This window comes from Chroicocephalus ridibundus, chromosome 7, assembly GCF_963924245.1.
Source record: "Chroicocephalus ridibundus chromosome 7, bChrRid1.1, whole genome shotgun sequence".
Taxonomy (NCBI): domain Eukaryota; kingdom Metazoa; phylum Chordata; class Aves; order Charadriiformes; family Laridae; genus Chroicocephalus; species Chroicocephalus ridibundus.
In genome coordinates, this window is record NC_086290.1 from 26,480,375 (window position 1) to 26,492,737 (window position 12,363).

The 12,363-nt window shown below is 43.9% G+C and overlaps 1 protein-coding gene across 2 annotated transcripts in view; it reads right to left on the reverse strand.

Annotated features, from left to right (window-relative positions):
- Window positions 1-10,501, reverse strand: part of CHN1 (chimerin 1) — a 106,520-nt gene extending 96,019 nt beyond the window's left edge. Inside the window, exons 1-2 of one of the 2 annotated variants that reach the window (XM_063340472.1) lie at window positions 10,164-10,501; window positions 9,820-9,956 (exon numbers count right to left, since the gene is read on the reverse strand). In XM_063340472.1, coding sequence (XP_063196542.1) covers window positions 9,820-9,940 — 121 coding nt within the window. In that variant the 5' untranslated portion in view covers window positions 9,941-9,956; window positions 10,164-10,501. The remainder of the gene's footprint in view (window positions 1-9,819; window positions 9,957-10,163) is intronic. The other variant, XM_063340470.1, reaches the window with a different exon arrangement.
- Between the last annotated feature and the right edge of the window lie 1,862 nt (window positions 10,502-12,363).

Sequence of the window (12,363 nt, forward strand, 5' to 3'; positions counted from 1 at the left end):
ACAGCCATACGCACATGAGCTCACTGCTGCAAACAACTTTGTTTTTCTGGTTTGTTTTTTTTCGGGGGGGGGGCGGAGGAGGGGTGTGTGTTGGTAATTTTCCTTTACATACTTGCAAATATTTACCTTGTTACACTACAAATATTATTTCTCAATAAAAATGTACCTGACATAATTCCTTTACCGTATAAATTTGATCATTGAAATAATATGCAACACAAAGTTTTTGAATGTTTTCTCACCAGGAAGAAGAATCACTATTTTATTTTTAAATGCTTCTCTGCCTCTATTAAACCAGTGAAGATTTCTTCCAAAACTTTCAAGTCCCATTTATAAATGTACTCTTTGAAAAGTCTGAAAAGGAAATCAGTAAAATTAATTGCTGTGTCAAAACCATGCTTCCTTTATTGGAAGGATATACCCATGTGTGCATGTTCAGCCAGTAAGGCAGAGGTAAGGAAGAGCTACATCCTGTTTGGGGTTTTTTTTGTGAGTTGTGTTTTTTTGGGTTGGGGTTTGTTTTTTTTTAAATGAAAAATGATTCAAGATCGCACTGAAGCGTTGTGTCCAGATTCATATGGAAACCATAAAGCACAGAGGAAAAAGTATGGAAGACTAGCCCTACGAAATAATTATCAGCAACTTTTATAGACTGCTCTGGATTGTATACATATCAGATACTAATTCAGCATTGAGGAGACTGACTTGTACCTGGCCAACGCAAGAGCAAGGAACAGTTTGGTACTGCACTAAAGCTCTTGGTTTGTTTTTCAGAGCTGTACTATCATTCTGTTTTTCACAGTCCCACATTTACTCTGCACGAGGAATAATTTTATACTTCCTTCTCCATTGCCGCAGCAGTGCTCAAAGACTTTGTACATGATGCTGTATTGTACTTGCTATATAATTTAAGTGATTGCAGTTGTGGCTCTGCTGGCCACTGTAGCACAGCACCATGCAGTGGGCAACAAAACAATTCCAGTATTTAGGAAATAGTGTTTTACCTTTACTTTTGGAGTAGGAATTTCCCACAAGCATGCTGCCCCAGGACATTCAGTTTCTGATCAAGGTCAGAAACTATGTTTTTTATTTCAGCTTCTTAAATGGCAAAGCTACCTATAAGCAGCTGCTCTTGCAACAAAGGAAGGTGAGGGAGATGGGGAGGAGTGGAGTGGAGAGGGAACCACCACCTCCCATCAGCATCAGGAACATCCATCCCCAACCACGGCATTCGTTCAACAGAGCCAGATCCTGCCACCTGCACTGAAGATGGACATGACTGTGGGCTTCCCCACAGAAATGACCGAGACCAAAAGCACAGCTACTGCGAGCAGCAAGGTCTAGCTTGCAACTTTGACAGTGGCGCACAACCAGAGGATGCAGTTTTCCTAATGCATTCTCCCAGGGGACTCAGATTTGGTCATGTGAAAAAGCAGACCACATTATCACATCCTATCAGCATTAAACAAAATTTTCACCAAAAGCTAAGCAGGCTGACAGTCTCTCCACGATGCTTGTAACAGAATGGCTAACAAAGTCACAAAAATAAATTTGGGGATGAATGTATCAAAGTATATCATGGAAATCAGAATTACATGGGAATAAACAGGGTTTTACAAGCACATTTTCCAGTAACTACGAAGAAGATGAACAAATATTTTGAGTGCTGGAAATGTCATATGTCAATCGGCTCTTTCACGTTCACAGAGGCTGTTGCACACACAGCAAATATTCCTGGCTTCCCAGCTGGGTGTGATCAACCCTCCTCTCCCTGACGAGAACCGGGACATTGACCCACCTCTCCACCATACAGGTAAACCCTTGGGAACACCATGGAGAACTGCAGGAACTCTTCCCAGCATCTTCTTGTGTCTGGCCAGAGAGGGTGCTTGAGGCCCAGATGCCATGCAATCACAAAGTCCTAGCAGTATTGTTAAGTGCTTTAGAAGGCCAAATATTTCAGTGACTTTAAATGACACTTTTCCTTCTTTCAAGACAGACTCAAAAAAGGGAAATCTAGAGGGTTTTTAATTTTCTCCTGTCATTTATGAAGACATACAAGGCAGATACAATCCACCCCACTGAAATCACAGCCAAGCCAGTTCGTGATTTTACGAGGGAGCAGGAAGCATCTCATATTCTGTTAGTAACTACAAAACTGCCCTTGGGCCAGGCCTTGGGTCTGTTCTGTTCCATTTCAACCGAAGACACGCCTCTGCAGAACTGTACGATCTCTGTCCACAAGGTGGAGCAGCTGAATAGCCTCAGATGCTGCTGCTCAGCCTCAAGTTCAAAAGAAGGAAAAAGAACCATCTAACAACGCACAGTTAACTGTCAGACTGCACAGAGCAGTTACCTATGCCAGCACCCTTGGAAGATCCAGATTAACGTGCTTTTCTTTGGCAAAAATAACACAGCCTTCCAAAAGGCTTGTATTAAGTTTATGCTTTGAGTTTACTGATTAAAGTGGTATTTAAGTCATAAATATGGTACTGCCGTTGTATGTAAACACATTATTTTCTTGACACCAAGACATGCTTTCTGTCACACAGAAATCTTTCAGTATGTCTAAAAAAACCAAGAACTCTTGGAGAGAGTTAGTAAGAGAATAAAGTCCCCAAATCCAACAAGGCAGAAAGGATCAGCTGAGTCTAAAACAAATAGAAGAAAACCCAGATTTACACCTAAAACATCAGTCCTTGGTTGACATGAAGCGTGCATCAGCAAAGCCTGGGAACTCTTCCTGGATCCTCAGATCCAGAGTGTATTTCACTTTAACACTGTTGGGTGAGATTCCATGCTATGCAGACTGTCTCTGCTTCCTAGCAGGTCACTTGATGCCAAAGAGGAAAGGGATGTCATCGTTCAGTGGTGTGCCTGAGCTGATGATATCGCAAGAAAATCTCTTTGGAGAAAATTCCAAAACCTCATCTTAATTAATTACTTGTGCACACAACTGGACCTGCCCTTTCCAGTTTCAGCAACAATCCTCAAACTTCTGGTATCTTAATATTCTTATACAATATTCATAATTAATAGAAAACACAATTTTATACCAGCCACTGCATGAAGCACACTTCTAAGCGCTAAGCTGAGAATCCCTGACTGAATTTTTTTCATCCTCGTTTATAAGTGTTAGTGCCACTTCTCTGATATTTTGATCAATTGATACCAATTTACTAGTTAATAGATCCATCTTCTTTTCCCAGTTCCGATGCAGGTTTTCCTTTCGATTTTTTCTTGAGATTGCATTGCCAGCAAAACCTCTTCAAGGTTGCTCTCCTTATCTGCTTCATTAGGTTCTATAAATTAGGTAAGGTTAGCACAGCACCTAGGAGAAAATAATCTTAGGATTCTCAGCACTTGGACACTTTCCCTCGCAGATACCTGAATGGGAGTCGGATGATTGAGTTTCTCTCTAACACGGTTTCTATTTTTAACAAATCACCTTCATTTTAAAATCCTGTTAAAAAAGCCCAAACATTGTACTAACGTCCCTAAATTGTTTTCTCTAATTAGACTAATTGAAGTTCCTATTGTGACTAGATGCTGAATTGCTTAAATCTTTAAAATTAGCCTGTGTCAGTCGGCATGGAATGAAGCCCAAGTATTTTAAGCAAGGGCTAACACTTCAAGAGCACCTCCTGTAACCCAGTTATAAAGATCACTTTGAGTTCATTACTTTACTGATGAAAAAGATCTAGCACAGGCAGTGCAACATGGATTATGTATTCACTTTGAAAACCGCTTCAAGAGCATAAGATGAGCAATGAAGTTCTTCATGCATTTTTTTTGTCCTGGAAGCATCAGTGGTAGGTACCATTCCTATAGCACTCCACATTTATGCTCCCTGCAATGACAAAAGCGCTACTATAAATGCCCCAATTCCAAGAACAAACTTCCATTACCTACTCCAGTTAAGGAACAGATTCAAAAACACTTCTCTGGCACAAACTGACTCCTTAGTTAAGGGGTTCTGACAGTAAACTTTTACCATCACAGCTAGCCACAAGTTTTAAGTGTAGTTCAGTGCCACATATAAAAATACAGAGAACAACAACTTGAATTGTAGGTGATCTGTTTACCTCCTGTTCTTAGAAGGCTCTGCACATAAGACAAGAAATAAGCAGATTAATTTTTTATTATTTCCTAGCCTGCAGATAATCCACAGGCATTACCTGGTTGTGAGCCATTTTTAAGAGGAACATTTACTTTCTATGTACCTGTGACTAAGCTAACCAAGCACTCTAAAATTTAAAAGCCTTCCCTGAACAAGCAAAACACTTATTTAGAGAACAATGAAGTTATTTCATTTCTCTCTTTAAGACTGCCACATTAGAAAATATGTGCTTGTACCAACATAAGCATTCCCAGCCTTTCGAAGCAGCTACAAGACAGTAAGTACAGTCTGCCTGGAGACCAGTAATCACAGATGCATAGAACTTAAAATAGTCATTTGTTAATTAGCACTTCAAGTATGGAAGAACTTATTTCAAAAGGTTTGCTTCATACCCATAGCACTAAATAGATTCATAGAAAATGACTTCTATGCAGTGTGACACCAGAGCTTGCAGCTGTGGAAAGTAATTCTGTTAAGTGGGCAAATTAATATTTGCGTGCTCTTTCAACAATGTATGGACACCTGAAATGGAGGTATAATTGGTTTCTTTGTCATATTCTTGCTGCCTGTAGCAGTGTATAGCTTGTTTCTTTTCATCTAGTATTTTCCCTATAAATTTCTCTAAAAACCGCCCTTGTTCATCATCTCCTTAAATAACCGTATCTGTCATGCTGACTACAGCTCTGTCTCTAATCCCATTCATCTGTAGCCACTCATCAGAGTGCAAGCACTTCAAAGATTAAAAGAGAATTGCTTCACTTCTCATTTCTTAACCACCAATATTCAGGAGGGTGAGTTTTCATCCATTCCCACGCTCTGAGCAAGAAAGCAAGAGCATGGATAACTAATGACAAGTATGTCCATGAAGATCTCTCCTGGCTGTTTTGAAATGTCTTCCTTTGTTCACACAAGAGAGTTGATGAGCAAACAGATGCACAGAAATGGAATTCATAAAACATAAGGACAGCTCATAAGCGCTAAAACATAACATAAAACTATCTTTCTTTCAAGTACAGTGCTCACTTTCTTTATACACTTCCCAGGACATTCAAAGACACAAGTAAACAGCAGTAGCAATGGGATAACTTAACACTTCCCCTCCTTTTTCCTCTACATTGTTTGTTATCTTTCCCACACTTGAGTCATCCAAGTGGAATGACAGCACGCACCTCAGCCGTGTCACTGTGAGATCTCACAGCTTAGGGTATTAACAGATGGGCGCTCAGAAGTCTAGCCATAGCAACATAAGCAACATAACTGATTGTTCTTCCTGTCTCTACGAAACTGCTACCCCTCACAGGGATTCAGCAGAGCAGAATCAGTGGGCATCCTCAGCTGCTTCCCTGCTAAACCTCCCTGAAGTTGCACCGGGGGAGGTTTAGACTGGATATTTGGAAAAATTTTTACACTGAAAGGGTTATTAAGTGTTGGAACAGGCTGCCCAGGGAAGTGGTTGAGGGACCATCCCTGGAGGTATTTAAAGGACGGGTAGACACAGTGCTTAGAGATAGGGTTTAGTGATGGTTTTTGTCAGAGTTGGGTTGATGGTTGGACTGGATGATCTGAAAGGTCCCTTCCAACCTTGGCCATTCTATGATTCTAAGTGGCTTCAGCCCAGCTTCACAAAGGCTGGGCATGAAGCCACTGGACTTTGTGCTGAAACAGCAGAGAAAAGACACCAGCTTATACACTATGCCAGCTGCTGCAGCAGGGAGAAAGAAATGGTTAGAGAGGAAAAAAAAGAGGCTACACCTGCAATCACCACAACCTTTTGTAAGGGAACGTGAATCTCCTGTAGGATGAAAAACAGCACTAGAATTGGACATCCACTCAAGTTCCTAATATTTATACAGACCAGGTGTGAAAATCTGCACTGTTTTGTGGACAAAGACATTTTTATAATCCCTGACAACTCTTGGTAGGCAATTTACGAATATGGATATCAAATTTATCACATCTATTATTTGTGACAAACAACAGAATCAGGCAGCACTTTCTTTTTTGCTTCTCATATATTGACTGTCTTCCAGTCTTCTGCTGATGCGGATCTGCTTTCCTCTGTTAGATCAAACCTGGACTCTAAGTGCTTGGCTACTACAACACAAACTCAATATACTGTTAAAACCCTACTTCTACTGGTATCACAAAATGCCATGTCACATATGGGTGACCACCTATGGTCACAACAGGCCATTTCTGACACCATGGTTTTGCGTAACTATGAATCCTGTTGCGATGACACTTTTCCCTGAAGTAGCCAGCGTGCTTGGTAAGTAACAGTGTGTTTTCAGTCAACAACTTCCATGCTCTCCCACCTCCGATTGCTTCCAAGAGGGGCTGCTCTTACTCTCCATCTCTGTGGAGCAGTTGACCTCCTCTCCCTCATAACCCACACCACACACTCATCAGCTGGTGTACCACTGCGCTCTGGGAACAGGGGCAGCTCCCTACCACCTTCCATACAGCCAACACTCAGCACAGGATACCTTGGAAGATCATGACTGGGAGAACATGACAAGATGACGAAAAGAATTTTAAAATAACTAAGACCGAGAAAGTGAAGAGTCTTAATGTTTTCCTCCTTTGTGCTTTAATGTTTCATCATAATCTGGACAATAAGCTGTAACTGAAAAGGAGTAAGAAGCCAGGAGACACATACAGCCCAAGGGTAACAGCCTGTTTCTGTAGCAGAAAAATGCTGCTGATACACCAGAAGATCTTTTCTCCAGCCAACTTTCCAAAGAGTGCAAACTGCAGTTAGTGCTCCAGTGCTCTGTGGTGCTGCTTTGAGGACAGCGGCAAAGGAGTTACTGTTCCAACAGGAACTGGAAAATCCCGACCACTCTGGCAAATAGAAAAAAATAAGACATACCTGACCTTTCAACTGCCTGATAACCGCGTGTCCGTTTTAATATGGAATTCACAACAACATCACCCGGATCTTTATTCCTCTCCCCTTTTAGTACAGTCTTTGGACTATGCACCGAAATAGCCATAAAACAGTATCAAGAGCATGGAGAAAGCATGTTATGACATTTCCCATCCCTCTCCTCTTTCTTGCTGTGCTCACACACACACGCACTCATTGAAAGGGACGCAGCAAACTTGGTGGATTTTCCTCCCCAAGCTGACATGGCAATTTATCTCAAGTTTTGCACGCTTTGTAGCACATCCTATTAGAAGCAGCCCTGGAATGTGTGAAATTTGGTTCAGTGTGATATACCATTACGGGTTAGAAAAAAAAAATGCAATATTGAACCTAGAATTTATGTGACTAAGCAGAACAAAAGCAAACACCTCCCTCAGCACCTGTTTGCTCAAGACAGTTCTACAAGATAGGTGTGAATTTAAAAAAGTACAATTATAGCTGCTTAATCCCTCAAAACAGATACAATCATTCTGGCACATTTATTCTGCCTTTCCCCAGATTTGCTCATGTTGCTTTGGTAGGGGCTCACATTGAAATACATTAAAAAACACTCTTTTGTGAGTTGTATTTTTAATGCGTTACTACGGGTCGGCTGTTGTGCAGTAACTGAAAACGCAACTATCCACAGGCTGCCAAAAATCAAGATAGAGGCTGAATGCTGCTCTTGAAGTTCAAAGCAAGCATGTTGTGGTCCGTCTTTGTTACATGCTAGGAGACAGTGTGGCAAGCTACCTCAGCTCAGAGGACACACAGCAACGCATTAAGGTGTGCTAACTCAACCATAAGTTAATCACAACCTCATCTGCAAACACATTGCGCATTTTCTGCATTTCCCCAACTCCCACTCCCACCCTTGCATTCACAGTTTAAGATGTACTCTAAAGCTTTTGCATTTACAAAAGGCACCACATTCATTTGTTGACACATATTAGCCTTATTTGTTGCATTGTTTTATCATCACTTTGCGTTTCCTTAAAAGGGTGAAACCTTGAGGCTTTACCCTTGGCAAGATATTATTTAAAACCTACACACAGCAGGGCAGCCCACTCTATCTTCTCTTTGCTCATTATCTTCTACATGTATCAATGTCACTTACTCTAACAACAGTGATAGCACACAAAAACACTTAATTCAATTCACTTTGTAATGCAAATTTATATTAATAGAAAAATGTCATTAAATTGATAGAATACATGTGAATTAAAAAAGAATCATGTAAGTTTAAAAAAAACCAGGTACCTGACTTAGCAATGCCATTTTATTTAAAAGCTGAAATTAAAATATTCTTAATTTTTGCAGCCAAAGATTGTAATGACACATAAACTACCCACCATGGAAAAAGTGTGTATTTGCAATAGCCTAAAAATTTGGTTTTTGGTTAAGGACAACTACAATATTTACCTTGAAAGTCCGTGTAACAACTTACACCTTTTCTTAACAAGCTGAAGTTACAATGATATAACGTAATATGCACAATAGGCTATTTTACAAAAGCCAGTCTGCCATTTGAGCACTCTCTGTGTTCACTTGTGCTCCTAAATTAAAGAATTTAATGCCCACCCTGCGACTAACAATGTGCAGGGCCCCTGTACCTGCACCGGCTCCTCCTGAAATCCAGGGGTTCACATGAACCAAGTAACAAGATCAGGCCTACAACGACGGAGACGGTTTACTCCACTTGAACTATGATTTACAACCTTCTGCATCCTGAAAAACTCAGGCAGGAAATATAAATTTAGGTGACAGCACTGTAGCTAAATCCAATACGGCATAGATTTTATCTACGGAGAACTATTTTGCAACATGTGCTAAACTTGTTTTCAGACAAGGCTTAATATGCCACAATAACATAACAGGTGTCAAATTTTATGAAAACCCAGGAGACAGTTTTTAGTCTTTTAAGAAATTGTACCAGCCCACGAACCACAAGATGAATGAAAACAAATTATCTGTTTACACAGGAAGTAAAATCCACAGTCTTAACGCTACAAATAGACTTCCTATCATCACTTAAACCTATTCACTAGAAATTACTCCCAGTGCATGAGCTTCTTAGGGGAAAGAGTATCCCGATTATCCTCTTAATTCTGTACTGATGTTAGTCACGCTAATTTCTGCTTTCCTTTGCATTGTTGCATTTACCTAATGATGCTAGAAGCAGTCTGTAGATTCTCTTTTTTTTTTTCCCCTCCCCATTGTAAAATTAAGCATATTAAAGCATAAGCAAGCTTAATAACGTTACTTAAGGGAACCCACATGTTCAACAGTTAAAACTACAGTTTTCACACGCTGGTTCCCGCTACGCCGTCTCCAGCTGTGAACCCAACCAACACTCACAGCCGCCTGAAACCCTCCTTTCAGGAATTCGGGATATTAAACACAATTATAGACACGCATCTGACCGCTACTGACAATTAAAAGCCCCGTACCCCAGGAGAGCTGGGGGGTGTGTGTGGGGGGGGTTCCCTCACCAGCCAGCTCACGGCTTGGCCGCTCTTCTCCTCAGGCGACCCGGTCGGGGGCGGGGGGGTCCTGCTGAGGCACCGTAACTTTTATTCCCCGATCGCTCCTCGCAGCCCGAGCCCACGCCGCGGCCGGTACCGGGGGCTGCCCACGGGGCGCGTTATTCCCCCCCACCCTCCCCGCCCCGCCGGGCGCCGGCCCTGCGGCAGCCCCTCCGGGCCCGACGCCCACGCCCAGGCGCTGCCGTGCGGCAGACAATGGGGGCCGGCAGCCCCGCGCCCGCCGGGCTGAGGCGGCGGTTACTCACCGAACAAGGTCAGAGCCATCGCGGCAGCGGTGGCGACGGCGGCGGCGGGGCGGGCCCGGGGGGCGGCGGGGGGAGCTAGCCGGCCGGCGCGGGGCTGGCATTGGCGCGGCGGCTCCGGCATCAGCGGCGGGGCGCGCCTGCGAACACAAGTTGGGCGCCGGGCTGTCAGGGGCGCCCGGCGGCACCAGCGACCGCGGGGCGGGGCGGGGCGGCGGAGGGGAGGGTAGGGTCCAGGGTGAGGAGGAGAAGGAGAAGGGGGGGGGGGACGACGACAACCGGGGACGCGCGGTAGCGGCGGGGAGCTCCCCGCTCCCGCCTCCCCCCCACTCCCCGCCCGCGCTCACGCTGCGGCCCGCCGCCTCGGGGAGCCATCTTGCGCCGCCACACGACCCGCCTTCCTCCCGCCGCAGCCGGCGGGACGGTTCCCATGGCAACGCGGCCGGCCCGCCGAGGGCACAAAGGGAAGCGGCGTCCCCTCATGCGGGGCGGCCGCCCCGGCTCCCCCCGCCGCCGGAGGGGACGGCGGCCCTGGCCAACCCCTCCGCCATCCCCTCACAGCGCCCGGCCCGGCCCGGCCCTCGGGCACCCGCCGGGGCCGTCCCTGGCGACCCCTCTCCCCTGAGGAGATTCTCTGTGGAAAACAGCCCGGCAGGGCCGGCCTGAGCCTCTTCAGGGCTGCGCCCACCCGGTACGGGGAGGGGAGCCGGCGGTCTTGTGAGAAAGAGGACTTTTTTTTTTTTTTTTTTTTTTTTCAAAGCGGGAAGAAAATTTCCACTTAAAACGCCAGCAAGCACGGAGAGAGCAAAAACTGGGGAATTCCCCCCCTCAAAATGTTTCTGTGCAAGACATTTCAGCCAGCCCAGCCACCCTCATTTTTCACTGCCCAGGACTGTAAATTTCAGAGCTAAAAGCGTTTAATTGAAGAGGCAGCGTTGTGCCTGCTGTAACTCATTTTACACAGTTTGCATTTTTAACCTGAAAACGGGTATTTAAAGCAGAGGTCGGTTAGCACTCAGCAGATTCTGCCCAGCACACGCGGGATGATCACACCCGCCGTGTTTGGGGATACAGTAGTCTTTCACTCGCAAGTATTACTTCACCTCTCACATGCAAGCTGTATCTTCTGAGGATGCAAATCCAGCCTGGGCACGATCGACACAAACTGTTTACTCAAATTTAATCCGTTACAGCTGTGCAAATCCACAGCTGTCAGCAGAGGTTTCGGAGACAGCGGCCAGGGCAAGCGGATGGTGCAGGTGGCGTTAGGAGCATCACACAGCCTGTCCCACCCTCGCTCGGGCCACTGTGGTGGCTACCGCAGAAGGTGCTAGGTGTTCCGCACAGGGGTTTTGCTGTAGGACACTCTGAAGGAGGAAGAGCACGTCCGTAGGCTGCATCTACAGCCGCTGCAATTAGTGGTTCCTGTTGTGTGAAGGCAGCTCCGGGTCGGCACGTACATAAAATGCGTTTTCTTTCAACAGTGCAGCTAGAACATAAAGGTCTGTCTGAAAAAAAAAAAAAAAGGGGGTGTTTTATGTATTTAGTTGCACGTGGGTTTTCATACTCTGAATTCTACCTAGTTTTTTTGTGGAGAACAAAAGGGGAAGAAAGATTGTGTGGGAAAGTTTTCAATATCTTTAAATCTCGTTTAATACAAGAAAAACATGGGGGTTTGTTATGCCTGTAAAATATTTCAAAGCATAGAATTTTTACGTTGATATATTTTGCTTAGTGTGCAAAGTTAAAAAAAATAAACATTTTATCCCAGAGTGATCATTTCCTCCATTTTATTCCTTCCCAAATGAATTCTAGCATGATGGACCTGATTTTACACAACGTTTTCATTTTGCATGTATGAAGTGCAGGAGTTTATGGAGCAGCTGGACTACTGAGAAATAGTATTTTAATTGCAAGACTAAAAGAAGGTTAAAAACAGATGAAAAATTGTTTGGAAAAAAGCAGCACAAAAAAAAAAATCTTTGCCATGCTGCCTACGTGATTTGAGCTTTGTGTGCGTGGAGTGTTTTGCTTTACTTTTTTGGAAATAAGTTGGATCTTCGTACAGATTTTTTTTCCTTACATTTCCTGGAATTAAATCGCAAGCTTTCACTCCAACTTCCTTCAATTAAATAGCCAGCTTTTACTCTTCCACTACTCCAGAATCTTTGTTGCTATCTACTGAACTGCATGTTTACATTGGAAATGTTTTCCTGTCCAGAGAAAGTAACACTATTTTTCATAACAGGCATTATCAATACTAGAGTTGTTAAGATCAGTCTGAGCAATTTGATTAGTCATTTCAATTGTCTAATAATGCCTTTGCATTAAATGCAGTTATGGCTAAAACCTAGGGAAGTGTGTTGGCTGTTTCACAGTTAGTTACTAGAGTCGTACTTTACCGTGCCAGGAAGAGTTCTGCAGCTGATCTGAGTTTTCAAAAACCAAATTGAGCTCACTCATTATTTCTAATTAGATTACGTGCTTGGTCTGGGAGGATGTTTTGGCCCATGCTCCAGCAGCCTGCAGGGAACAGCCGCAGCTTTG